The 26,055-nt window shown below is 40.7% G+C and overlaps 1 protein-coding gene across 1 annotated transcript in view; it reads left to right on the forward strand.

The window, feature by feature from the left end:
- Positions 1 to 4,780: 4,780 nt before the first annotated feature.
- OTOA (otoancorin) overlaps positions 4,781 to 26,055 on the forward strand; it is a 35,946-nt gene continuing 14,671 nt past the window's right edge. The window contains exons 1-20 of the mRNA XM_061993509.1: positions 4,781 to 4,859; positions 5,183 to 5,211; positions 5,303 to 5,333; positions 5,428 to 5,455; positions 6,388 to 6,475; positions 7,944 to 8,075; positions 9,715 to 9,950; positions 10,158 to 10,261; positions 12,961 to 13,067; positions 13,496 to 13,635; positions 16,364 to 16,487; positions 16,880 to 17,095; positions 18,024 to 18,191; positions 18,501 to 18,641; positions 19,227 to 19,282; positions 19,647 to 19,764; positions 20,267 to 20,340; positions 22,150 to 22,285; positions 23,600 to 23,790; positions 25,884 to 25,977. Coding sequence (XP_061849493.1) covers positions 4,781 to 4,859; positions 5,183 to 5,211; positions 5,303 to 5,333; positions 5,428 to 5,455; positions 6,388 to 6,475; positions 7,944 to 8,075; positions 9,715 to 9,950; positions 10,158 to 10,261; positions 12,961 to 13,067; positions 13,496 to 13,635; positions 16,364 to 16,487; positions 16,880 to 17,095; positions 18,024 to 18,191; positions 18,501 to 18,641; positions 19,227 to 19,282; positions 19,647 to 19,764; positions 20,267 to 20,340; positions 22,150 to 22,285; positions 23,600 to 23,790; positions 25,884 to 25,977 — 2,292 coding nt within the window. The remainder of the gene's footprint in view (positions 4,860 to 5,182; positions 5,212 to 5,302; positions 5,334 to 5,427; positions 5,456 to 6,387; positions 6,476 to 7,943; positions 8,076 to 9,714; positions 9,951 to 10,157; positions 10,262 to 12,960; positions 13,068 to 13,495; positions 13,636 to 16,363; positions 16,488 to 16,879; positions 17,096 to 18,023; positions 18,192 to 18,500; positions 18,642 to 19,226; positions 19,283 to 19,646; positions 19,765 to 20,266; positions 20,341 to 22,149; positions 22,286 to 23,599; positions 23,791 to 25,883; positions 25,978 to 26,055) is intronic.

A 26,055-nucleotide genomic window follows, 5' to 3' on the forward strand; every position in this document is an offset into this window, starting at 1 on the left:
TCTTCAGGAACACTAAATAAATGCTATTTATTTTAACATGTCTTGTTTTACAAACCATTCAAAATGGATAACTTGTGGTAGTTGGGATATAAGCTTCCCTTAAAACAAGTGGCATCAGAAACATGGCAGACACGTTTTGCATTGCTCAGGATTTAAGTGTGAAAGAGCAGAGAAACCACAGCTTGTGTATCAGCTGGTAAGTAAAGTAAGAACTGACTTACCTTTTGCTTTTGAAGTCTAAAAAAGTGCATTATGGGTATTGAGTTTTGGGGGGTTTTTAGTGATTGCTGATCTTATGCTGGGTAGGATGCTTCAGTGTGTCTTCTTAAGTTTACCTTGGACTTTCTTTGATGGTTAGTGATTTCTCTTGCTAATTTAATCACTTTTTTTTCACAGTCATCTTTGTGAAATAGGAAGTGTTCTGTAGTGGGGGTGAGAGGTGTGTCTGGTGGTTTTTATCAACAGTTACAAATACATAAAGGGCAGGTGTCAGGAGGGTGGAGCCAGGCTGTTCTCAGTGATGTCCAATGGTAGGACAAGGGGCAGTGGGTATAAGCTGGAACACAAGAGGTTCCAAAGAAACAAAAGGAAGAATTTCTTCACTGTTCAGGTGAGAGAGCACTGGAACAGGCTGCCCAGAGGGGTTGTGGAGTCACCTTCTCTGGAGACATTCAGAACCCACCTGGATGAGTTCCTGTGTGACCTATTCTAGGTGGTCCTGTTCTGACAGGGAGGTTGGACTGAATGAGCTTTCGAGGTCCCTTCCAGCCCTTGAGATTCTGTGATTATTCTTGTTTCAGCATGTGCTGTTGAATTTTGGCACAGAATATAATCAGATTTGACTGTTGGAATAATTAACTATAATATAGCATATAACAGATGCTTTGGAGGGAATCCATTCTTTTTTGTTTTGTTACCTTCATTTGCACTCATCTAGCAGTGGGAAAACACATTTCTTAACATATGATGAATTTAGCTTCATGTAGCAAATATGTATTAAGACAAACTCCTTCAAAAGTACTTGAGTGTTTTAATCCCACAGGTTAAAATCACACTGTGTACTTCATGTATCTGATTTCTTTTAGTCCTGTCACTTAGGACTTTGGTTTGTACTAGCTTTGAAATGTCTTGGGACAGAAGGTGTGATGTAAATAATAGGTTGGGGTTTTCTTTACAATTTCTTGTTTTGTTCCCTGTATTTGAACAAGTGTTCTTACATTTGAGATGGGGAATTTAAACACTTATCAAAATGTGAGCAATTATTATAAAGCTATTAATAGAGTAAGCTAAATTGTGAGGGACAACAGGGTTAAAAACCTGCTTAATCCTGTTGAATGTACAGAGCAGCCCTGAGGGACTGTACCTGCACTGTACTTCTAAAATCAGAGTTTCTTGCAAAGGAAAAGCTGCAGCATGGCTCCTGGTGTCAGGGAAAGGACTTCCTTCTCTTTTCAGACCTCGAGACTGTATTTGTGTGCAGTTACTGTCTGCTCACACAGCCCATGCAACGAAACTCGACTTCAGTTGTTGATTAAATTGCCTGAAATGCTGGAAGATATCATCCAAGGAGACAAGCATTTTTTGCAAGTCCGCTGTCCAAAATCATGACTCCTGGGCTTGGGGAACTTTTCTGGTCCCTCTGCTGCCCCTGTCCTGACAAGGGTGACCGTGTGCAAGTCACACTTTCATAGTTTCACTAGTATGCAATGTTTTGCCCTGCAGAGTAACTCTGTTCTGTCAAGGTGTCACTGTGTGTGTTGCATCACAGGAAGAAGATGCTGTGCAAGAGCATGACTTAGATGGAAACTTTCCACACAAAGTCGGAACAACTTTGTCTTCCAAAACCTGCAGCTCCTTTGTGCAGAGTGGTCCCAGGTACAGTGAGTTCACGTTGTGCCCCATGGAACCCGGGACTCCTGCCCATGCTTGGGGTGGGAGGCTGTGGGGAGCTGTGGGGAGCAGGCCACCAAGGCAGCACCAGCTGGGCCTGCTGTGTTTCCCTCACACAACTCCTTGGGCACTCTTCATCTCAGGAGGGGAAGCATCCACTCCTGCATGCTATGGGAGTCCTCAGCCTCTGAGGCCCTAGCAGAGACTTTTCCCCTCCCCTTGGCTGCAGGCTGGGTGCTGCTGGGCAGACACCTGAGGCTGCAGGCGGTGCTGGCCCCAGTCCCTGCCCCCCGCTCTGGGGTCCCTGGCCAGAGCCGCCCAGCTCATTGCACTGCAGCGCGGGGAGGGAGGCACACACAGCAGAAGCAGGTAAAGTTTCCTGGGGTCCTGGCTGTCCCCAGGAACCCAGCATCTCATTCTTTTCTTCTGCCTTCCCCTTCTCTCTCTGCCTTTCCAGCCTGACCCCCTTGAAGGTTCCCTTGCTGCAAATAGGATGCTTTTTTCAGCAGTGCTGAGTGCCTGGCTACAAAGGGGAATATGGGCACTGGCAGCACAAGGGCTTATCAGCAAGACTTCTGGTTATGAGGTTAGCTTTCTGGTTATCAAGCTTCAGATAAAGTAGTGGCTGCATTGGAGTAAGTGATAAAACATCTAGGATTTCTTTACATGGTTTAGAAAGCAAAAGGAAACAGCAATCTGGCAGCTCCTCGTAACCAGAGAGTCCAGTCTGATCACAGCATATGCTGCCGTAGTGCAAGGAATGTTCTCCAGGGAAAGGCTGGGTGAAATCTGCAAGAGATCCCCACAGAGTGATTTGGGATTGTCTAAAAGCTGCAGTGAACTGCAAACATCACTTTCTTTGACAAAAGGAACTATTTCATCCTTACAATTGTCTTATCAAGCAGGGCTATATCACGGCAGGCTTCTGCACCTGCTAGTTGTCTGCTGGAGTAATTCAGGATAAAAAAGCACTGTCCTTAGCATTTAATCTCCTTGTATATTAATTTAGTTTGCTACAATTAAAATACACTCTCTGATCAAGGTGAAGGAGTTGGAATAAATAAATCCGGATTGACATTGGTGATGTGATTGAAACTAGGCAAAGTAATCAAACCTTACTGCAAAATTAATAGGGCAAAGGCAGAAACAAACACAAGAAAGTTCATTGTCTAGGAAACCAGATACGCCTGAATGAAAGAAATGTACTGTGGTGCTCCCAAAAGAATAGCTGAAAAGGGCTTCAGTGTGTGCAAGAACAGGACAGAGGGAAATAGCTTCTTAAAGTCTAATGTTCCGATTTTCCATCATGCAGTTGTTGGAGTGATGCCTGTTACAAGACTGCAGTTAAGTGTTTGTGATAGACTGAAGTATTGCTGGAGGCTGTTGAAAGATGTTTTCATAAAAGAGTACCTTGTTGATAAGTGAGATTAAGCAATCTGACGAAGGTGTTTGTGTTTATCAAATGTTCAGATCTGTAACTCAAGCTGTGGCAGAGAACCTGGGGAAAAAAAAAGGAGGATGGATCCAAATTCAGCAACAAAAAGAAATGCAGAAATTAAGTGTGGCTACAAATACATCCTTGCAATGAAGGAAAGGGAGAGAAAACCTAACAAAGTCACCTCAGGGGCAGAGTGAAGTTGCCCAGTGGGACCCTCTGTGTCATTTGTTGAAATCAGGGACTAATCCCAGTGTAAGCAGTTACAATCTGTAGAGCAGGGCATCATCTAATAGATTAAGGAATTGTGTTACCTGGTGGGGATGATGACTCTCACAGCTGGGCAAACAGCCAGGCTGAGGGTACAGAGGCAGAAAAATCCTCTCTGCGGTGAACTTGGTGCAATGTGGATTAAAGGAGCTCATGGTCAGCGCTGCGGAGGGGACGTGGCTGCAGAAACACCCGTGTGAGCGAGACCTGCTCAGTCTCTGCTTCCTTTCCCATTGTATGATTGCAGTGTGTATCCTTGTCCTTCAGGAACTAGACCAAAAGCAACAAAGTAATTTCATAAAGGACAACTGTGAGACTGTTGGTCTTTTCTGATGAGAATCAGTGACACCCTGGTGAGAAGCTCTGGGTATCCCGTTACTGCCCTTCCACCTAATTTATCTTCCAGTGATCTTTATGCTGCTTAGCACAGGGCAGCAGGGATTGCAAGATCTTCTAAAACTATGTCCTTGCTGATGGTGAAAAATTGGTGGTGAGCTTCTCATGGGTACCAAGACTAGAGCTTTGATGTGGCTAAATGACATGGCATGACCTGGAACTCTTCTGCTTCAGAAGGGCACAAGGACATTTCCCCCTTTTTGCAGTGATAGCAGCAGGGGAGGGGAACACTTCTTCATCCTCAGTCTGGAGCCCACTGACACAGGGCCAGGCCCTCCTACCATTTGGGATCAGAGATGTGCAAGTGGAGGGTCCCAAACCTATCCTGCAGGAATTGTGCAAGCAACTTAACGAGCTAGAAAAGCTTAGGCATTGTTTGGAGTTTCTTTACTGTTTCCATTTTCATTCCCCATATTTCTATTCTATTTTATCTGAGTTTAAAAGGATTCGTTTGCTTTAACAAAACTGCATTTAAGTCATATTTAGGTGGTACATGGCTCAGTAAATGAATTGGAGGGAAATTAAAAGAACTACTTGGTGAAAGGGAAATAAATCAGTCTACACATGCACACTCATATTTACATCAAATATGTTTCTATCCTGGAAAAAGATCTAAATTAAAAACTGGGGAGCAAGCACTTCTAGATCATTCTGATCTCTGTACTCAGTAACTTAGGCTGTGTGATTTATAGCTGTGAAAGTTTTGGGTGGATATTGCCTTTTGACTCTGTTATTTCTATTTTCATTTTCAATCCAAATATCTTCTGATTCTAATAAACACTATAAGAAATGTCCAGACTTTTGAAGATATGCTTCTTATTGATATCAGTGAATCTTGCTGGGATTACACACAGTCAGAACTCTGAAGGTAAGCCCAGAACTCCTGTATGAGGGATATATTTTGTGTGGATGGAAAGGGATATATATAGTAAAATAGATGCAGCGCTATTGAGTAACTAGGACCATATTCTCTTTTCTCTTGACTTCGTGGCACTATCCAGCAAAGAATTTAACCAAAATTGCTTATTATTTAATAGATGTTTTATTTTCACTGTCTTTCTTCCAATACCTTTACTCAAAACTCCATTAATTATGTGTTTATATCTCATTTCAATGCATACAGCACATGTATTTTTGTGTGACACAGTTGAATGGTAAATCCACTTTTAGTAACGGGATGATCTTTTACAGATTTGCCTCCCTTATTACACAAAGCTGTGGTTAGTATTTTTATTTGATCTCTCTACTAACATTTTACATTATAATCTAATAATAATAACTTGTTACATGTATTTACCATTTTTTTCTCAGGAGGAAGTAATAGCTGGGAAATATCTGAATGGTAACGTACAAAATTGTTCCCACTTATGCTTCTTAAAAGGAATGAAAACTCAGTATCTCACCATAACTTTTTATGTTCCATTTTTCATGTGTAGCCCTCCTTGATATACTTCATTTTCAGAGGTAATGTATTACTCTCACCATCTTGATTTTCAGTGTTATCTTCCACTTCAGATGTGATCTATTTTATTTCCATGAAAACTGGAACATTAAGGATAGAAAGCGATTGTTCCATGTGACTGCTTTGATTTAGATGTCCTGTGAGGAGTATTTTAACAAGGAAAAAGCTATTTGTCACCATGAAGCAGAAAACAAGCATAGAATTAAGCTGAGAATAAATACCTGCTACATTTATCAGAAGTTTTGATAATTAACTTTGTTCATGTGTTTCAGAATGACTTCTTAGGGAAATTAGGTGCAGTTCCAGCTTTCTGCCCATCTTCCTGTTTCATTCCTGCTCCATCTCCCATTCATCCCACTTCTTCCACCTCCTGGTGACTTTTGAATTGCTTGCTAAGTTTGTCTAAATTTGAAAGAGCAGTATAAGCCTCAAAGGCAAGTGCACTCCTATATATTCTGAGAAAATCAGTGGCTGTGTAAAGAAGACACACTGAAATTAATTACTCTGCTGAGGGAAAGGCAGCAGACATTAGTTACTGAACTTTCTTTCTTTCAGATCTGCTTTCTACAAGCAGATCTGAACAAGCATGATGGGACGCCAGGAAGCACAGCTATAGCTCTGGACTAGATACAGCACAGCTTGTCTCATGCCTGGACATGGTGCTAATGGCAGCATGCTGGAAAATGGAGATTACTTTGGGTGGTTGTGGAGTTGGATTAAAATCCTCATTATCACTTCATTCCATTCCTCATTGAACCACATTTTTGTTGCACTAAATAGGTCAGCTATTAGTCTTGTTAGACCAAAAAAACTGAATACTTGTGTCATTCTAGTAGTAGTGACAATGTTTGCTTTTCTTACTCTTGTTTTGTCCTATACTTTGCTATCTTATGTGTTATTTTACTGTCATTTTTGGTACTGTTCTCTGTTACAGCTCTAATGTCTGGACATCAGATATGCTTGCAAAAGTCATGGCATATTTTCATGCCCAGGAAGTTACTTTTACTCTGAGCAGCCTACAGGTTTGTGCCATTTAAAATGTGTGACAATCCTTGTTTTAAAAGGAATGAAAAAAAGCAGCCTATCCCTGTAGCCTGAGCTAGGTTGTCAGTAATAGAGAGAACTGACAGATCTACAGTGTGGCAGATAAGTAGGAAATAGGGATAGTGGTTTGGATTTGTCTTTTCCCCCTCAGATTGCATCAGAATGCAAGGCAGAACTAATAAAGATATTTTTGCTGCTGCTCTGATGGAAACCAGAAATTAGGAGTTTTCAGGCTCAGCATTTGATTCTGACTGGAGTATACACACATAAGTATGTGTATTTCTCCACCAAATGGCAGGTTCCTCCCAGGTTTTGTCCCTGCTGTAGTTTGCACTGCTTCTGATGGAATTAGAGGCTCCAGAGTGTCCTATAAAATGTGTCCAGCTTTTAAGGCTCCTCTGAATTCTATTTTGGTATATTGTCAATATTGAAGTGACATAGGAAGAAGTCATTACTCTATATCCCTGGCCATTATGACTAATTATGAGCTGGTTTAAGTACAGCTGTAGCCTGCTAATAGAAACCTGACCCTGTCCCTCCTCCCTACACACTCTGAAAAAGGGAAGCGTCAAATGTGTAATGTCTGAGCCTCAGGCATTTCCAAAAGCCCACAGCCATGCAGCTCCACTGCCCTCAAACCTTTTCCCAAGCTCCATTTCACTGTCACAGCTCATCCAAATCTACAGGAGATTAACACTGCCTCTTCCCATTTGATTAGATTTATTGACAGTTTAAGGCTGTAATCAGGGCTAGAGCGCCTAGACAACAAGGATTTAACTATGTTAATATCTGTTGGTGGCAATGCAAGCTAAGCAAGGACAACAGCAGACAGTTTCAACTCAAATTCCAAACCAATTCTGAAGGAATTCTGTCAGGAATTAGGGGGGATTTTACATCAGTCTGGTGCTAATGAGCCCTACAGTGCTTTCTATTCTAATGTTATAATTCCCCCTAGATTTTCATAACAGACGTGAGATTGTCAAATGGTAACACAGTTTGATGTGAGGGAGGATATTTTTGCCCTATGACCTGCTAGAGACTTTTCTTCCAATCTAATTGCACATTTCCTTCCTTTTTTTCAAAGTAGTAATAATTTGCATACAATACCTGATGTTTTTGAGGTCCATTTTCACAGCTCTGCTGTGTGAAGCAGAACAGCATTATTACTCTTGTTTTATGGAGTGAGAAACTGAGGCTTTTTTGTTAAATGCCTTACTGGAGAGGACTCACTCAGGAAGCTAAGAAAAGGATCTTAAAACTTCTGTCTTTCAGAATGAAGTTGAGGTTATTTTTGTTTATAGTTTGTGTTGAAGCTGTTGACAGCACAGAAAACAGCAGAGCTAAGCACTTATCTCTCCATAAGTGGAGATTTTCAGGGAGTAAAAGATGTGCCCAGTACAACAAAATGAGTTTTATGTATATTGTGCATATTTTTCTATACTTCAGATGTCCATAAAAAGTTACCTGAAGAGCCTTTTATACCAGCCTAGGCAACTACTAGCCGAATTTCAACAGCTTGATCAGCAGCAGTTCCAAACTGCAATGAAGTATCTCTTCAACAGCAGAATGGACCATCTTGTAAGTCACTTTGCACTTGTGAAAAATCAAAGCTCCTGTGAATGGTTTAGATAAATGGGAAAGGGCCAGACTGGGGATCTCCCAGTACATGCCATGCAGTTACTTAGCTGGCTTGGATTAGATTCCAGGAGCCCCTCTCCTTAAGTTGGACTTACTTCATTTAATTCTTGTTGTCCAAAAGTGACAAGTCAGTCATCTGGATTTTCTCTGTAACCAGTGGAGAGCAATGTATCTCACAAGTATCTAAGGTAGGTAGGATGAGTTGTCCTCAGGGAGTGTGTCTTTCTCTTTTGTGTCCAGAAGAGCCAAGGTGACTAACAAAGGTGAAAATACTTTTCTCATTAATTAGTTACACGAGCGAGCAAGCAAATTGTTAGGCAATTTGGAGGAGAAGCAACATAACATCATTTCCTTGACTCTGGTCTGTTCCTTGTGTGACCCATCTTAAAAGTCTCACTCAGTCAGTGAATGCCACCCAGGGAGGTTCACCCGTGCAGAGGCGATCTCCAGTGCAGGGCTGGGAGCAAAGCCTGAGGTGTGAGAGCACTTGACATGTTCCCTGCCTGGAGGAAGGGCCTCCAGCATGGGTATTGCTGAGGGGTGCAGATCAATCTGGGAGAAAGGGAGAGTATTTCCCCAGATGTGGGAGGTGACTGCTCAGAACAAACACTGCATAATCCACTGTTCAAACAATGGTGGTGCAGCTCCTGCTGCCAGTGCACACAGAATAGGTGTGCTGTGTGCATGGAGAGGCAGAGAAGTAGAGCATAAGCCCTTTCAATGAGCTGTAAATTCATCTCCTCAAGTGGCATACCCAGTTCTTCCAGGACTGATAGGTAAGATTGCATGAACAGATCAGCAGGCCTGGGGCTATCAGCTCTGAACAGACTGTCCTAGACACTTGGACTTGTGAAATGGAACAACCTAATAATCCATCCTCAACCAGAGTGACTTTATTCCCTGGGCTTAATTATAATTCTTTCATGTTGCCTCATCTTCAAAAGGAGATATTTGTAGTAATGACTGCAAGAAATACTGCATGGAAAAACATCTATTGTTGGGACATCCCTTTTTTCTATAGTAGATAGTAACAGGACAAGGGGTGATGGGATGAAGCTGGAACACAAAAAGTTCCACTTAAACATAAGGAAAAACTATTTCACTGTTGAGGTGAGGGAGCCCTGGCACAGGCTGCCCAGAGGGGTTGTGGAGGCTCCTTCCTTGGAGGTCTTCCAGATCCACCTGGACATGTTCCTATGCGACCTGATCTAGGTGACCCTGCTTCTGCAGGGGGTTGGACTAGATGATCTCTAAAGGTCCCTTCCAGCCCCTACCATTCTATGATTCTATGATTCTATGTGTGCATCCTACATGATGGCAAATACCCATTCAATTCCCATATCCTTTCCTTTTCCATGACACCACGTGCTATAACTTCAACCATTTGAATTATTTTTCCTTTTGATTTTGACATAAGGTTCAAGCTGGTCTTCGGCCAATGCCAAAAAGGAATTATCTGAACTAATTGCAACCAAACAGTGTTTTGCACCATATTGTTTGTAGAGTGGGTTCTGTCAGGCCTTAAAATTAATAATGAAATAATCAAAGAGATGTTCTTTTAACCCTTTATTGCTTGCAGGAAATGGGAACTATTGTTCTTGACTGGGACAAGACTAGAGAGAGAATTTTTCAAAGCCCAGGAGTAAACAGGACTTTGTTCCTTGTAACACTGGATAAATGCTTTCTGGCCCTGAATGCTTTGGACTGTGTGGATATCCTAAGCCAGGTTTTGCGTGTGTCAGCGGTGAACTATCTCCAACCTGATATCACTGAGAGCCTCCCAAACCTTCTGCAGGAGGATGCTTTCAGAAACTTGTAAGCTGTTTATTTTCCAGCCACAATTCTGTAGCATTTACTAACTGTATATACTTTTTGAAAGAGGTTATTGTATGGTCTCAGTTTATTTTCCAGATATTGCTTCCTGCTTGTGTGTTGATGTTTCTAAAAACATTTGTCCATGTGTGTCATTTTTTAAAAGTAGTTGACTCTTTAGGTGAACTAATATGCCCTTGTGTCACTTAGATCAGCAATATTCAAGGACCTCTATGACAAAACCTCAGCAAATACACAGAGAGCTCTGTATGGCTGGATGAAGCAGATTCTACAAAAGCCCTATAACATGAGTGGTACGTTGTGTACAAAGTATTTTCTTCTTGCTTACCATAAGAGAAAGACAGTCAGCAAAAAGCTTACCTATCATATTGACTTGTTTCTCAGTTTTAACACAGATGTGTTTAAGAGTAGCTGTCATGAATACCTTTTCTCCAGATGACTGCAAACATAATATATTTGTTATTCACAGTGAATAGTTCTCCAGAGGACCTTTTTCTTTCTCACTGAGATATACACAAAGTCTCTGTACTTAAGGCCTTTCTTTAAGACTTAAATAGGAGACAGTTGTCAGGTATTCTGCACAGATGTGCTGTTCATTTCTGAACTCTGATTCAGTCTAGAGAAGCACATCTGTACCAGAACACTTTAGCCAATGCACTATTTAAAAATAGAAAAGGAATGCAGGATGTTGTGAAAATTCCACAGCACATGAAGTGGCTCCCTCAGAAAAGGGACACGAGAAAACCAAAGCTAATTAATTCTGATTGTATGCATTTTACCACATCTGTTTGCCTTGTTAATCTCTCTTTAGCAGCTGTGCCACAGCTGGGACAGTTCAGAGCAGGCTCCACGAGGTGGCTGTAAAGCAGCAGTGGCACTGACACATCAGAGCCAGTTGCTTGGTTTTCACTAAGCATCCCAGCAGTGCTGTCATGGGAGCATCTTAGACTTTTAGATGTGTATGTTCTGCCTCTTCCTCTGGAAATGAAAGGCAAAATGCCCACTTGCTTCAGTGGAGGAAAATTTGGCTCCTGGGACATCTGCCATTTCAAATTATCAGAGTAACCCATTAAGTCACAGAGAGGAAGTTGATGATACTGCTCTGAGGTGGCATTACTGCCAGTGCATTACTGGGGGAGCAAAGATGCAGAGCTCGCCTGATGGTACTCAGCAGTCCTGGGAAAATCCCACAGCATCAGACATCTTGGGTTGTGTCTGAAACATTAATGAACCCTCTGCTTGTAAAAGATCAGCCAGCTCAGGAGGGACTGAGAATTACCAGGCCTCTCTTACATCCTGGTTGCTGCTTCAAATGCAAAGCAAGGCAGATTCAGTGAATCCACTCCCCGAGGGATCAGATGTGGACTGAGTACCAGCTAGTGCTAGTAGTATGAGCTGCAGAACCTTTCAGCCCAGAGCTGGCACAGTTGGACTGCTACCAGCATGCGAGTTGGTGAGTCCAAAGGACACCTGCACACCACAGGTCACAGCACAGAGTATGGGAGATGGAAGAGTCCTGCAATAACCTGATTTATTCACTTTACATGTGGGTAGCACTGGAACCACCTGTGAAAGAGATCAGCCCTCTACAGAGGCAGCATCTTCCTCACTGAAGCTCAGTAGAAAAAAAGCTTGAAAGAAGGTTCATATTTGTGGTGCTTACAGGGCTACCTCCTAAGCATTTCTGCTGGTTTTGGTGACAAAGACCTTATTGCCATGTCTCTGAACATGCTGCAGAAATGCAGAGTGCTGTCCCATCATAGTGCTTCTCCCCACAGTGTCAGGCAGCCCCTGCAGCTGGATCGCTGGGTGAGCAGGAGATGAGATGTGGCTTTCATGTCCTAAGTCAAACCTTTCAAGAAATGTCATGGCCACTCAGACAGTTCTTGCATGTTTCATATTAAAAATGCTAAGATAGTCAGAGATGAAGCATGCTGGTAGCCCTTGCAAAAACAGGAGGCTGTAGCTTTTACCTTATCTAAGAACAACAAACCAGTTTTGGGATCACGGTTACCATGGTTGGTAACTGGCATGTCTGGTCTCCTGGAGGCCACAGTCAGCATTCTTAAATTGTGCTAGTTTTTGTTTAACTCTTCTATCATAGATTTCAACTTTCTTAATGGTCCTGGTAATGGGAGATAATATCACTTAAAAAAAATGGAAGCCTGGCAGACAGGTCTGCTGGGAGCATCGTCTTGTCTCAGCTAAGGAGCTTACATCTGTGTTCCAAAAGAAAATCACTTACTAAATGAGATTCTTCGACTTCTCATCTTTATAGGCTGTTATTTTTCAAATAGTGAAAACTCTTCAAAGTGCACTGATGATTTTATTTTAACAGCATGTCTCAGACTACATACCTAGTCCATAAATACTATTTTCCTCTGGGATATTTGAATCTCTATTTCATTTTCAGTCCTTGGGAGAACGTTACTAAAATGAATGACATTTTTAAACCATGTAGTATTTTGTATGTTTTGCCAACCTATTTCCATATAGGTATATGAATGATTTTTCATTTTCTCCATTACTGCCATTGCATATTGCTGAAATTAGTGGTATCATCAATAATCATATATTAAGATGTATAAAGTGTTATAAAGTATCATCTGTTCCTCATGTTCTTAAAGAATATATTTGATTAGGAAAACTGAATTTAAAAAATGCTGCCCCATATAGAATACTGTTGGGTTAATTCTTCCTGTCTCATGCTTTATCCATTCTCTATTTCAACAACATAAAGCATTTCATTTTCATATGAGGAAATTTGAGACATTTGAAATACTGTTTCATTTTCTTTTAAAAATGTATGGGCTCATAAAACTGTGGTGCTAAAATTCAGCTACTAGAGGGAACCTGACTCTCTCTGCTAAGGATTTTTGTTTTGCAGGTATTTTTTTACTACTATCTGCAAATAACAATATACTAGGTACAATATATTTGATAAATAATTGCTCTGTTAACATTGTAGTGAGTATTTGTTTGTACAAAACAGATTTAAATGAATCAACTTCTTGGGTCAGTGCAGAAAACTTATGGATTTTGGGAAGATACATGGTCCATCTCCCCTTAGAAGAAATACTGAAAATTAGTCTCAATGAAGTAAGTAGCAAAGCGTGGTTGGATGGATCATTGTCAAGTGATGTCAGCTATGAACAAGATGAACACAAATGCAAACTTAAATCTGAAAAAGAAGTTTCTGTATTTTAATGACTTAAAGTGAAACCAAATGCATTCACAATCCAATATTCTTCTCTTTTTTGAATTTGAAAGTGTCTATCCTTTATAGGTAATTGCTCATCTATATCTGAGTCCTGTCACTTGTACTGAAAGATTGGGACCAATGATAGAAGATCCTCAAATTACTTGACAGTTTGACACAGAATCACCTTCAAAGATACTGTATTACTCAAATCCATCTTCCTTTCTCTATAACATGAATGGAGTCAATTAATTTAGTGTCAAATGTGTACTTTATTGGATATAATTGTTTCATCATCCTGACACGTGATTTTGTCTGTACTGGTCAGATACGACTATTCATTAGCTATGACAATGCAACAAAGCAGTTGGACATGGTGTATGATATCACACCAGAACTTGCACAAGCTTTCCTGGAAAGAATAAACTCATCAGGATTTGATATGAGAAATACTTCAACTATGTACAGGCAAGACTGCTTTTCTTTTTATTGTATGGCTGTGTAAGGAGAGAACGAATAAGTGAAAAGAGAAGCAGCAAGTGGCTGATGAAATCGTTGATGTGGTGTAGCTTTTTCCTTCTGGTAGAAAAATCTAGGCTGAAATCCAACCCTAGTTAGCAACAGTGAAGGATTGCTACTTCATGAATTTTTGGAGGTGTGCCTAATTAGCTTAAGCTTTGTCTCTGGCTTTGCAGTGAGGATGTGTCTGTAGTATTAGTAGTAGGACTCAGCAGTGTCTGGAGGATCCAACCATTATCCTCCTTCCCCTCTACTCTGCCCTGGTGAGGCCTCATCTGGAGTCCTGTGTCCAGTTCTGAGCTCTCCAGCTCAAAAGGGACAGGGAACAGGCAGAAAGTCCAGGATGATGAGGGGAGACTGGAACATTTTTCCAATGAGGAAAGGCTGCAGGACCTGTGGCTGTTCAGCCTGGAGGAGACTGAGGGGAGATCTCATTAACACAGTATTTAAAAGGTGTTTGTCAAGAGGATTCCAAACCCACCTGGCCACATTCTTGTGTGACCTGATAGAGGTGAACCTGCTTTAGCAGGGGGATTGGACTGGATGATCTCTAGAGGTCACTTTCAATCCCCACCATTCCACGATCCTATGATTGTGTAGCACAGCAATAAAATAAATTGAGATATCAGGACATGAGTTGCCTTGACTGTTTGAATCACAAAAGATGGAAGTGTTTTGTGGCAGTCATGTTACAGTTAGGATTGAAGGAGGAAATTTTTGATCATACCAGCCAGGAATGCAAATGGTTTTTAATTGGGTGTCACCAAAACAGTGATGAAGTGAAGAGGTGTAAAGCCCATGCTGTCCTCTTCACGTCCTGCAGGGTAGAAATGAGCCACATGTTAAAAAAATATAACCACTATGTGTGTAAGCAGCAAACTGCATTTTCAGGGCTGTCAAATCAGCACCAAACTTACTTTTACAATAACAAAAACCAAAATAAAGTGTTCTCATAAATAGGCAGTGAGCGTGAGCCACCTGCGTGAAAGCGCTCTGCTCCACACTTACATTTACACCGGCATAGAAATGGATGCATTTTGTCCCAAGACACCACAGCCTGGAGTTATTTGTAGTCTCCTTGAGGGATACCTTGGAGTTTTAAACTAATGGAGAATTGCTTTACAGCCTCAGAGCTCCTGTCGTTGTTGCAATGTAACTGGTGAAGTAGTGCTGATTGTCGGAGATGTAAAGGAGAGAAGAATTGTGCCCACGCTCTGAATTTCAACGTCAGCAATCTTTAAAATGATTTCACCACTCATGAGAGGTGCCACATTCTCACAGATGAGAGAAGTGCCATGCTCTATAATCCTTAATACATTCCATTTTTACAACACACTTATTTTATATTACTCATTTTAACCATGCTGATGATTTAAATGCACTTTTAAGAAGCAGTGTTATTCATTGATGCTAATCCCAAAGGAGATGAAGAGCTCTTGGTGGCTATGCAATAGTGCATCAGAAAGTAATTATCTGTTATAAAAACGCAGTTATAGATGTTTCTTTGATTTGTGTGTTAGTTTGATGATGCCCCATGAATTCAGACGGGCTGCTGAAGCAGTATTTTGTTCCATTGCTAAGCAGGTTGTTGTTGAGGGACTAGAGGAACTAAAAGCTCAGCCTTTCTGCCCTGCAGGATTTTACTGAGTTTGTGATAGTGCTGCAGCATTGTCTGCTGTTGATTTAGTTCATTTTTGGCATTATTGTCTAGACTGCTTATGCCTGCATCATTGAATTGCTAAAAACCAGAGCCTGTAGCAGGAGAAGTGGGCTTTGTAGGTTCTTGTCCTGTGTAAATGATGAAAGCAAAGGCTCGATTAGTGACAATTTGGACTCCCTTTGCAGGACTGGAGTTAATGGCAGCAAATAAGCACAAGGCCTAAGTCAGAATGTCACCTACAGCAGTTATCCTTGGTGGTATGACAGCCACTCTCTACCAGCAGTGGTTGTGCTTTCTGGAGGTTAATGGAAATGCTGACTTTAATATTACATTACACCACTGTAGAGGAAGATGAGCTTCATATCTGGTTCACAACACCACCTTGCAAACCACTTTGCTAGCACAACTATGAGAGTGAGCCTCAGCACGTTTTCTCCTCTCCAGTGTTGAGTTGGATAGGTCTCCATCCATCTTCCAATCCCATGTTTGATGTGAAATGCAGCATCCTTTGCTCAAATCTGAAACGATAGGGGCTATATAATGCTTTAGCTGCTGTTCTGGCATATGAATGAGTTATGTTGCATGTGAAATCCAAGCAGGTTTAAAGTTCAAAACATCCAATCAATCCAGATAAGAACTCAGCAAGCCACTTGTAGAGACTTATTTAGCCCTCCATCCTTTTCAAAGCAGAGATTATACTGCAAATGCTGCCAAGGGGAGTGGAGTCATCAGCTGTGAAAATCCAGCCAGAGAACATGGAACCAGGAAAGTTAAATTTTTGACAGCACAAGCAATCTGGGTAGAGTTCAGCTGAACACAGACAACAGTGCATTGTGACTCAAACCTCAATTTCAAGCCATGTGGAGTTTTAAAGATTGCAGTTTCAGGTACTATTGACAGATAGAAATCATTCAACTTTTGAGCACAAGCAGGGTATATATACTGTGCTATATTTCAGTTTCCAGAGAATGATACTTTTAATGTCAGGAGTTAGCTAACATCTTTTCTTTTATATAGGCTGGGTTTGTTGGTTTGCTTTTATGATGACACGGAGCAGATGGATGCTGCTGTGGCCCGGGCTTTACTTCATCAAATGATTAAATGCAATCACCTGAGAGGTTTCCAGGCTGAGGTTCAGAAGGTGGGTACAGTGCTCATTCTTCTTGCCTAAAACCTAATCCTGTAAACAGAAGAGGAAGGACTTTGTTCTTGCATTTGGAAAGAAAAGATTGAAAATGACTGGGATCTAAGAAATAATTGGAAATAGTTCTTGATCAGATAATGCAAAGAATAAAAGCTCATTTGGGTTTTTTTTAACAGTGCTCATTCTTTACTCATTGTTTCCTCCTCTCTAATATTCCTTTGACAACTGTAGTCTTATTTTTGAGTGTTTATGAAATGTGTGGTCACTAAATGTTTGCCAATGCCTATTCCAGAAGCTCCAGTTAAAGTTTTGGATGATAGTGAAAATTGCTGCTTGGCAGATTTTTATTTCCCATCTGCCTTTTTTTTTTTTTAACTTGTTTACTTTAGCTCAAATCTCAACTCCTGAGCATTGCCATGCAAAACCAGACATTGAATGATATCCTTGGATCTCTGTCAGATGCCGTGGTTGGACTAACTTCAAGTCAGCTGGAATCTTTGTCACCTGAAGCGGTGCATAATGCCATTGCAACATTAAACCAAGTCTCTGGGTGGGCAAAAAGCCAAGTTATGATTTTATCCAGTAAATACCTCTCTTATGAAAAGGTACCTCTAATAACAGCTTTCTTACCTTTGGTTTTTAAAGTGAAATGGCTTTTCCTCAACTGTAACCATCAACTTTGAAAAGTTTAGTTCAAGACTTCTTTTTAGTTCTGTTTGTGCTCTGAAAAATTTGTTTCAATCAAAGTAATTCTCTAGTAATAGAGAGAATTACTGTTTGCATTTGGCAGTTGTATATATTATTTTGTCTATATCACTGCCCTAAGCAGAACTTGCATGATCAGAGGTCTCAGACTGTATATTCAAACATAATGGAATGGAATCAGCTTGATCAGGGGAATGGAACATCTTTCATAGGAGGAAAGGCTGCAGGAACTGGGGCTGTTTAGTCTGGAGAAGAGGAGACTGAGGGGGGATTTCATTAATATTTACAAATATCTAAAGGGTGGGTGTCAGGAGGTTGGGACATCCCTTTTTTCTATAGTAGCTAGCAACAGGACAAGGGGTAATGGGATGAAGCTGGAACACAAAAAGTTCCACTTAAACATAAGAAAAAACTATTTCACTGTTGAGGTGAGGGAGCCATGGCACAGGCTGCCCAGGGACGGTGTGGAGGCTCCTTCCTTGGAGGTCTTTAAAATCCGCCTGGACACGTTCCTATGTGACCTGACCTAGGTGACCCTGCTTCTGCAGGGGGTTGGACTAGATGATCTCTAAAGGTCCCTTCCAACCCCTACCATTCTGTGATTCTATGAAAGAATCAGGGTCCTCTCTGAAGTTTCAAAAAAGGAGCCTGTGAGAAAATTGTCCCATTTGTTCCCTGGACAGTCTTGTCTGAATTGAAAGAAATCTGAGAAAAATGTGCTAAGTATTCGACAATAATACATTCTATTTGTTTATTAACTTTTGCTTTTAAATGTATCTGCTGTGCACAAGCCAGGTTTTCTGTTTGTTTGTGCTGTTGCCTCTGCAGGTTCTATCATCTTATAACGTCAGTCAAATGGGCGCGTTGGTAACTGGTATCACCATCCAGTCGTTCTACAGCATGAACCCAAAGGAGCTTTCTCAGATTATTCGAGGCACAACATCCCAATACTTATCTGACTTATCACCTGCACAACAGCAAGGGATCCTCAGGAAGGTGATTATAAACTTGAGTGTGTATGAGGTTCTGTCTGTACAGGAGCACAAGAACCAGATATGCAGAGCCACAGAGTCACTGAGATGTCTGTTTTAGACCAATGGTTACTATTTCTAGTGGGGATTTTTTCTGAACACCAAGTATATTTTGAAGGCTATCCCTTGCTTAGTCCTGTGGCATTTTTAATACTGAAATGTTTTTCCTTTATCCTCTTAAGAGAAATATTACATGGAAGGGAAAGGAGGTCAAATCCTATAAATCTAAGCATCACTTCTGAAATGCCATGTATTTATCTGTTTCTCTTTTTAGATAGCTGCTTCTGGAGATTTTTCTTCATCAGTCAAAGATATACAAGGAGCTTTCTTTAAAGAAATATCTCTTTCTGATTTATGGAAGCAGACTGGATATAATTCTTCAATGATGAAAGGAAAAGAACTAAGAAGAAGCCAGGTAAAAAATATTACGCAGTTCCCATTCCACTGCAATGTAGTATGATGGGAGAAAAGGAAAAGAGTTGTAATACACATATGATCAAGGCACATTGGTAAAAGGAAGGAACTACTGCAAATATATCTTGGTATAAACAACCAGAGGTCACTTAGAGCCTAGGTGGCATATGAGACAATGTTACAGGAAAGGAAACATTAATATGCTGATTTCAAAAGTCTTCATGATTCTGCCACAACCATTTTCTCTTTCCAGTACTGTATACTAGACATTTGCATGTACAATTGACCCTTTGCTCTGTCCAGAGAGATGCAAGGTTGGACCAGGTATCTCCAGAGATCCCTTCAAACCAAAATTACTCTGTGATTGTGTGCCATGAACATGATTAATGTCATCCCATATGCTTAAAGAAACCATTTAGCACTGAATACCAAACCTTTTGGTTGGCCAAACGGGATCATAAAAACACCTTCAGAGTACAGAAGAGAGTTAGGCACACAAAAACCTTGCAGTAGTTACTACATCTTTTAACTCAATTGCCTAAGCTTAACTTCATATGGTGGTTTTGCTGGTTTTGTTTTTTTCCAGGCTTTGTATCTGTATGAATTATTGTCTAAGAGTAACGATCCCATTGACCTTCTAAGGTATGGACAACAGTCTTTCTTGAAATGGGATTTAAGTTAGTTTTGTGATGAGAGTGACTTTGACGTAAACATAAACACTATGGGGATATTTTTGCACTATCTTAGGTTTATTCATTCCTTGATATCACAGAATAGTTCACCTTCCTCATTAAAAAGGGTCTCCAAATCCAAAATCAGCATTGCAGAGGTTCGGGCATTTTAAGACTCAGTGAATGCTTTTCAATTTGATTACATTTTTATGTTCAGTAGCCTTTCAATTATGAGAAACGTGAGAGATGGTCAAGAAACTATCTTAGAACATGGTTATGGGGACTAAGGATCCTGCTTAAATATTCAAAAGACTGAACTTTGCTTCTCCTATCAGCACAGGACAGCTTGTGAAAGGAGTAACTTGTCAACTCATTGAAAGTATGGGCACAGAATTCTTTTTAAACAATTTTAATTTCTTTGAAAACAATCTTCATCTGCTTTCTCCATATCAGGTAAAACCAAATAAAACCACTATGTTCATATAAACATACTACCCAATATCCAAACTGTAGGTAAATTAGAATGGGGTTAATTCTACTCTCATTTGTTTCAAAGTCTTATATATGTAAACTTGTCTGTTCATGTATTTCATCTGAATCTTTTCTGGGTGAATTTGTCTGTTATCATTCTTCATTTTGACAATTTCATTTGTCACTTACAAATTGCTAGCAATTTCTACACTCCTTCTAACTTGCTAATTCAAAAGTAATCTGTTTGGAAATATACATCACTTCAGAAAACATGCAAATGCTCCCACTGAGCTATAGATGTTTCATCACTATGTCTACAAAAAGAGAACTCTAAAGTAATGTTAAAAAGCCAAAGAAAAATGCTCTCTGAAGATAATATGAAGGTTTATCTGTATTAATTTCTAAACTGTAACAGACAAACCGTATTTTCCTTCTCCCTTAATATTTCCAGCTGTCCAAGATCTTAATTTTTTGTTGCTTTTAGGTTAATTGTTTGGCTTGGAAGTTTTGGAAAGTCTCCAGTGCATCCATTCCTCCCTTTCTCTTATTGGTGCTTCCGTAAGTTACACCTTGCTACATCTGAAATTACTGCAGCCCAGAATGACCCTTCTGAGCATGTTTTTAATAACCTTTTCAGGCCTAAGAAAACTGCTGATTCAAACAAATGCTAATTTATAAAAAGTGGTCATTGACTATATCCAAAGTCTGTGTCAAGTGAAAGCTGGTGATACCTGATGTCTTTTAGTATAGCCTGGTTTTGTCACAATTGTGGACTCCTTTGCTGCTTGGCATCAGTCCCTCTTGAAATGCACTGTGTGCAGATTGAATCAGAGTGCAGTGATGTGGCAGCAATGGAAAACCTTGTACTGTTGCTGCTTATGCTGTTGCTGATGTCTGCTAAAGTGAAGGGGTTAATTCATTGGGCTTTCTTGAGTGTAGAATCACAAAACGAACTTAAAGGTAGTTTGTGCTTGATTCTGTCTCTTAGCACCTTTTGACATTTTTTTTCTCTAGGTTGTGAGAATTGGCTTGCTTATTTGTCTGGGGGGTTTTTCTGAGAGTGGGTATGTAAAACAAAACCATTGGGTACTGCCCAAACATATTGCTCTTTATGGTTAAAGACATTTCAGTGTTAAATAAGACATTTTTGTAAGTTAGCAACATTTCACAGTATATAAACAGCCAAGCAATATTCAATGACAGCTTTTTTCCTCACCAAAAAAAGAATTAAATTGTATCTTGAACTGCTGAACTGTACAACTTGTTAATTCCCTTTTTCTTTGTTTCTTTCTTCCCACATGCTTAAAGAGATAAAAGGGAATGAGAACTACTCTTTTCTTGGACTATTTTAAGTTGGGGAAAAAAAATTAAGCAAAGGAGAAAGGATTCAGTCTGAAAAAGCATTACTCTATTTAAAAACAATACTGTAATAACAGAAACATCCCTTTTTTCTATAGTAGCTAGTAACAGGACAAGGGGTAATGGGATGAAGCTGGAACATAAAAAGTTCCACTTAAACATAAGAAAAAACTATTTCACTGTTCAGGTGAGGGAGCCCTGGCACAGGCTGCCCAGAGGGGTTGTGGAATCTCCTTCTTTGGAGGTCTTCAAGACCCACCTGGACATGTTCCTATGCGACCTGATCTAGGTGACACTGCTTCTGCAGGGGGGTTGGACTAGATGATCTCTAAAGGTCCCTTCCAACCCCTACCATTCTATGATTCTATGAAATGCTTTAACATAAGGCTTTCTAAAACCTGCAGCACTGCTTTACTTGGCCAACAATTGCACGTTGCTTGTTCAGGGTCATCAGAACCCCAGGCTGCTGGTGCCCTTGCTTACAAACTTGAGTAAGACTGGGCTTGCCAGCTTTAGGGTATGGCTTTATTTGCAAAGGCTACCCGCCACTTTGGGTAGAGAAGAGCATCATTTTGTTTCATTTGACAGGTCTTCTTGGACTTTCATAAAAAGGAAGCCTACTCTAAAACTACTTTTTGTCCTTAACCCACCCACCACATCTTCATTCATCAGAGAATCATTCCTAGAAAAAAGAGAAAGGGAAAAGTTTCTGAACTATAGACAGTCTTGTTTCATATGGTGTTCAACCATTGCAGAGCACTTTCATCCACTTGCAGCTATTTATAACTCTTTTCTTTTTAAGTGAGGTTCATGTCCTGATGAACTGGAAGAAGATGCAAGTTCAAGTAAGGTGTGGATTAACTGCAACTTTTCTGGTCTGGCTGGTTTATAATTTTTCAAGTCTAGCCTTGTCTGAAATGTTTTTCATCATCACGGATTTTATGGGTGTGCTAATGGGTGTGTGAAGGTCAGGTTTACATTCTCAGACTGTTGGAGTTCTTTCTGCAGGATTGAGTACCTGGAATATGTTTCAGGCCCTTTGTGTGTCCCATTCACTGAAAGTCTGGGGAAGATTGAGATGGATCTTTTGAATCCAAGTCTTCACAAGAAGAGTGCTGTCTTGCAAAGAGTGCAGGAGTGCTTGGTAGGTATGGCTGGGAGGGCTCAGCAGTGGAGGGGAAGTGGCAAAAAAAGCAATCTGTAATTAGCCACTGACAATTCCAAACTAAGTGAGAGTGGTTGATTAGTTTTCTCTCCATTTATTGGCATGTGGTGCATCACAAAGTTATATTGCCTATTTGTACTCTCCAGTCTGCATACACACGCTCATGGTCTCTTCTATACAGACAGGTCCCTGAAACATGGGCTCTTCTGCTCTTTGTGTGGTAAAAACACAACTGGTGGACTCTGGGAGCCCTAAAGGCAATAGTTATGCATGCTAATTTCTTCATCATCACAAACAAGAGCAGCTTAGGCTATCACCTAGCTCAGAGAAGCTCTTATTGCCAAGGGCCCAGGCTTTGAGCAAGGGGACCAGAGATCCCTTCCCATCTCAGCCATTCTGGGGTTCCATTTGCACATATTACTGTACTGCATCTCATGCAGTAATGTCAGTCATCATCCCATCTGTATTCTTACACATTTTTTGGGTACTGTTTCAATGTTATTGTTCCCTGCCAAGGAAAGCTTTTTATAGCTTCCTTAGCAATTTTCCTTCACTCCCTGCACATTACTAAGTGTACTTAGGAAATGTTGTCACTGCCCACAGTGAACTAGCTGGGACAGCCTGTAGCTGATCCACTTGCACCTGGAGCTGTTCCACCATGCTCCAATCAGTGCCAGTCCTGTAGAGCTGTGCATGGCACAGGAAGCTCCGTGGGAGAGGTGGTGATACCAGGAGGACTTTGTGACGACTTCTGTCTAGGAGCTGCAGCAGTCACCAGATTTTAGGGAAAACTAATTCTTTCATGGAGATGTTAATATTTGTGTCCTCATGTCCTTATACATACTAACTAGCCCTATAATCCCAAGTGGTTTAGCAGTTGCTAAACTCAGAGGGTTGTGACAGCAAGAGCTTGTGGCCTCTTTGCCATTGAGGGGCCGTGTGGGTGTGCCTCCTGCCAGGCAAAAGTACACCATCTCTGCAGATGTTGGGTGCTCACCTGGACATGGAGACTGTGGCAGGAGATTTCATTTGAATCCTTTTTTTTTAAGGTGTGCTTTGATATGGGATAAAGAACACACTGAAAGCTCTGACAAATGCTTATTCAATATCACCAGCTGCATTGGTAGAAGCAAAAAGTATAAGGCAGCCTCAGCAGAAATTGTAGATTAAGTTGCCAGTGCAAACTGTTGTGCCTTTGTTCCTTAAAGAGTCACAGAGCTTTGTGATGCACTTGTGAGACAGGAAAAGAGCCAAGACTGGCTCTGCCAACAAGGTAAATGCTTCTTGTTTCAGAATGGCTCTGTTGCTGATGAATATGATGTTGACCTACTTGGAAATCTAATCTGCCACTTACATCCAGCCTTTCTACATGGCAGAATGTCCCTGAGGGCAATGGCAACAGCCCTTCATCAATTCAAACTCTGTCGACAACTCAGCCATGAGCAGAAGACTGAAATTAAATACAAACTCCTTGAGCTATATGGGTAAGGTATTAGATACACCACTGTGCTTATGCTGATGGTTAAGCCATGCAAATACCAACTGGTTGCTCTGGCCAGATAGAACTGCAATGAAAACAACACAAAGCAACTTCTGTCACTGGCCAAGCCTGTGGTCTCTGTCCTCTAGAATAACGTTTCTGTTCTTGTAACATGATAACTGTGGAAAAGAATACAACCCCAGGGACACTCTGCATGATTTAAGTCCCAGAGGAAAAGGAAAGTGTAATGTTAGAGGAGGGGCAGGCAGATAGTCTCTCTGTCATGGCCAGAGAAGGGGTGTTACAGGAGAGGAATGGCACGGGAATGCAAAGAATGGGAACATGGAAGTGGGATACTCAGTGTGTTGGTGTGAGAAGAAAAACAAAGACTGCAAACACCTGTGGCAACAGGAGAGAGCTAGAGAAGAAGCAGAAGGGTGTAAACTTCAACCAACTGAAGCAACAAAGTGGTTGTTAGATGCCACTAGTGCTGTTTTGAACCACGGGGCTGTATCAGTCATGCAAGAAAGAAAGCCTGTCTCTATCTGGCAAGAATATACCATTTCTCTCTTACATTGTCTCTTAGAAGTATCTTGTGTTTGAAAACTGAGACTGAATGTGTAGTTTCTAACTGTCCTTTCAGCCCCAAAGTCTGTCACTTGATCTGCCTAATCATTTTAGTTGCCTGTTCAGCTTCTTCCTAGTGGTCAGCATTTTCCTGGTAGTGAAATAGCCATATTTTCCACCAGATCCCATCCCTGCATTGATCTTGTTACTGATTCATTTTATCGAATCCTGACACTTTGTGCTAGATAATGTTTTATTTTATTGAAAACATTTGTCTAGTCCAACATCCTCACAGTACAGCAACAAACCAAATGCAGTTTTTTATGAGAACATGCCCTACAAACAGACTTATTAGATTTCCATCTTCTTTGGGATCTTTCAGGCTGAAAATTATTTATCCAAGAGCATTCTTGAGTGAACCACCAATGGGGTTGGCTAACACTTGTCAGATATGTCTCAAACAAACAGCCCAAACATGCATAATGTTAAGCTACATACAGTTTGAAACACCCATCACCACTCAGAGCTGAACCAGAACTTCATTTTTAAGGCTTGAAATTCCTACAACTAATTTAACACGTTATTTGATGAGATATGGTACCTACCTATCATAGAATTGATGTCTCAAACAGAAATAGCATAGGTGTCTTTAGATATGGCTCTCCAAGGTGTTAGATCTGCCTTCTGTAACTCTTGACATTGCAGATGAATGAAATAGCACTGACAGTAAAAATACAAAACTGATAAGGTGTGGGTTTCAATTTTCTGGGCCATCACCTGTTTCATGCTTCTGTCCCTTAGTTTTAAGAAGGCAGCATTAGCAGCAGACAGGTGTCACACTGAGTTACTTTCAGAGTTGTTCAGTGAACTCAGTCTTGTCTGAGGTGAAGCAGTCCACTTCTGCTAAGTGTGCACAGACCTGTTTTTCAGAAATGTTGAACAGCCACAGCTGCTGGCACTGAGGAAGGCTACAATTGCCCAACACCAATGAAACCCAGCCTCTGTGCACCTGCAAATAACAAAATATTGGAATACAGGAGGGGTTTTTTTGGTTTAGTTTACAAGCAAGCACTGGCAAGTATTGCTTGCTTGAAGTATTAGCCACATTGGTCCTTAGAATAAGTTCATTCTTGGAAAAGGATGGTTTCAATTTTGGTTATGAGGTTTCTACTTCTCTCTTGATACTGTTTTGTGGACTACTATTGCAGTAGGAACCTGATTGATAGAAAATAGTGAATTCTCTCTTTAAAAAGGAATTATTTCTACTTGATTGAACACTGTGATGCATACTATTACTATTAAGGGAGAGAGACAGAGAGATCCACTACCACAATATTTGAAGGCTTTCCCTGCACCTACTGACAATTCCACTAATGCCCTATATATCACAGAGAGGTGAGAACATGAAATCTGATGTTAATAAGCCCGAATCATCATATTGACGTTGGAGTATCTGTTTCCTATAAGATACAGTACCATTCTGATCACAAACTTTCTTCAATAGTATAATTTTCCATAATATTTCTTCAGCTCCCCAAACAACTGGACAGCTGAGACAACATTAGATGTCGGACCATTCATAGCTCTGCTGTCAAAAGGAGAATTAAGTATCCTTGCTGAAAAGGTATGTTGTTGTTGTCATTCTTAATGAAAGATGATGTTAGATTTGTGAATGTCATAATGGAGTCTAAATCAAGTAACC

Source organism: Colius striatus, chromosome 3, assembly GCF_028858725.1.
Source record: "Colius striatus isolate bColStr4 chromosome 3, bColStr4.1.hap1, whole genome shotgun sequence".
NCBI classification, from domain to species: domain Eukaryota; kingdom Metazoa; phylum Chordata; class Aves; order Coliiformes; family Coliidae; genus Colius; species Colius striatus.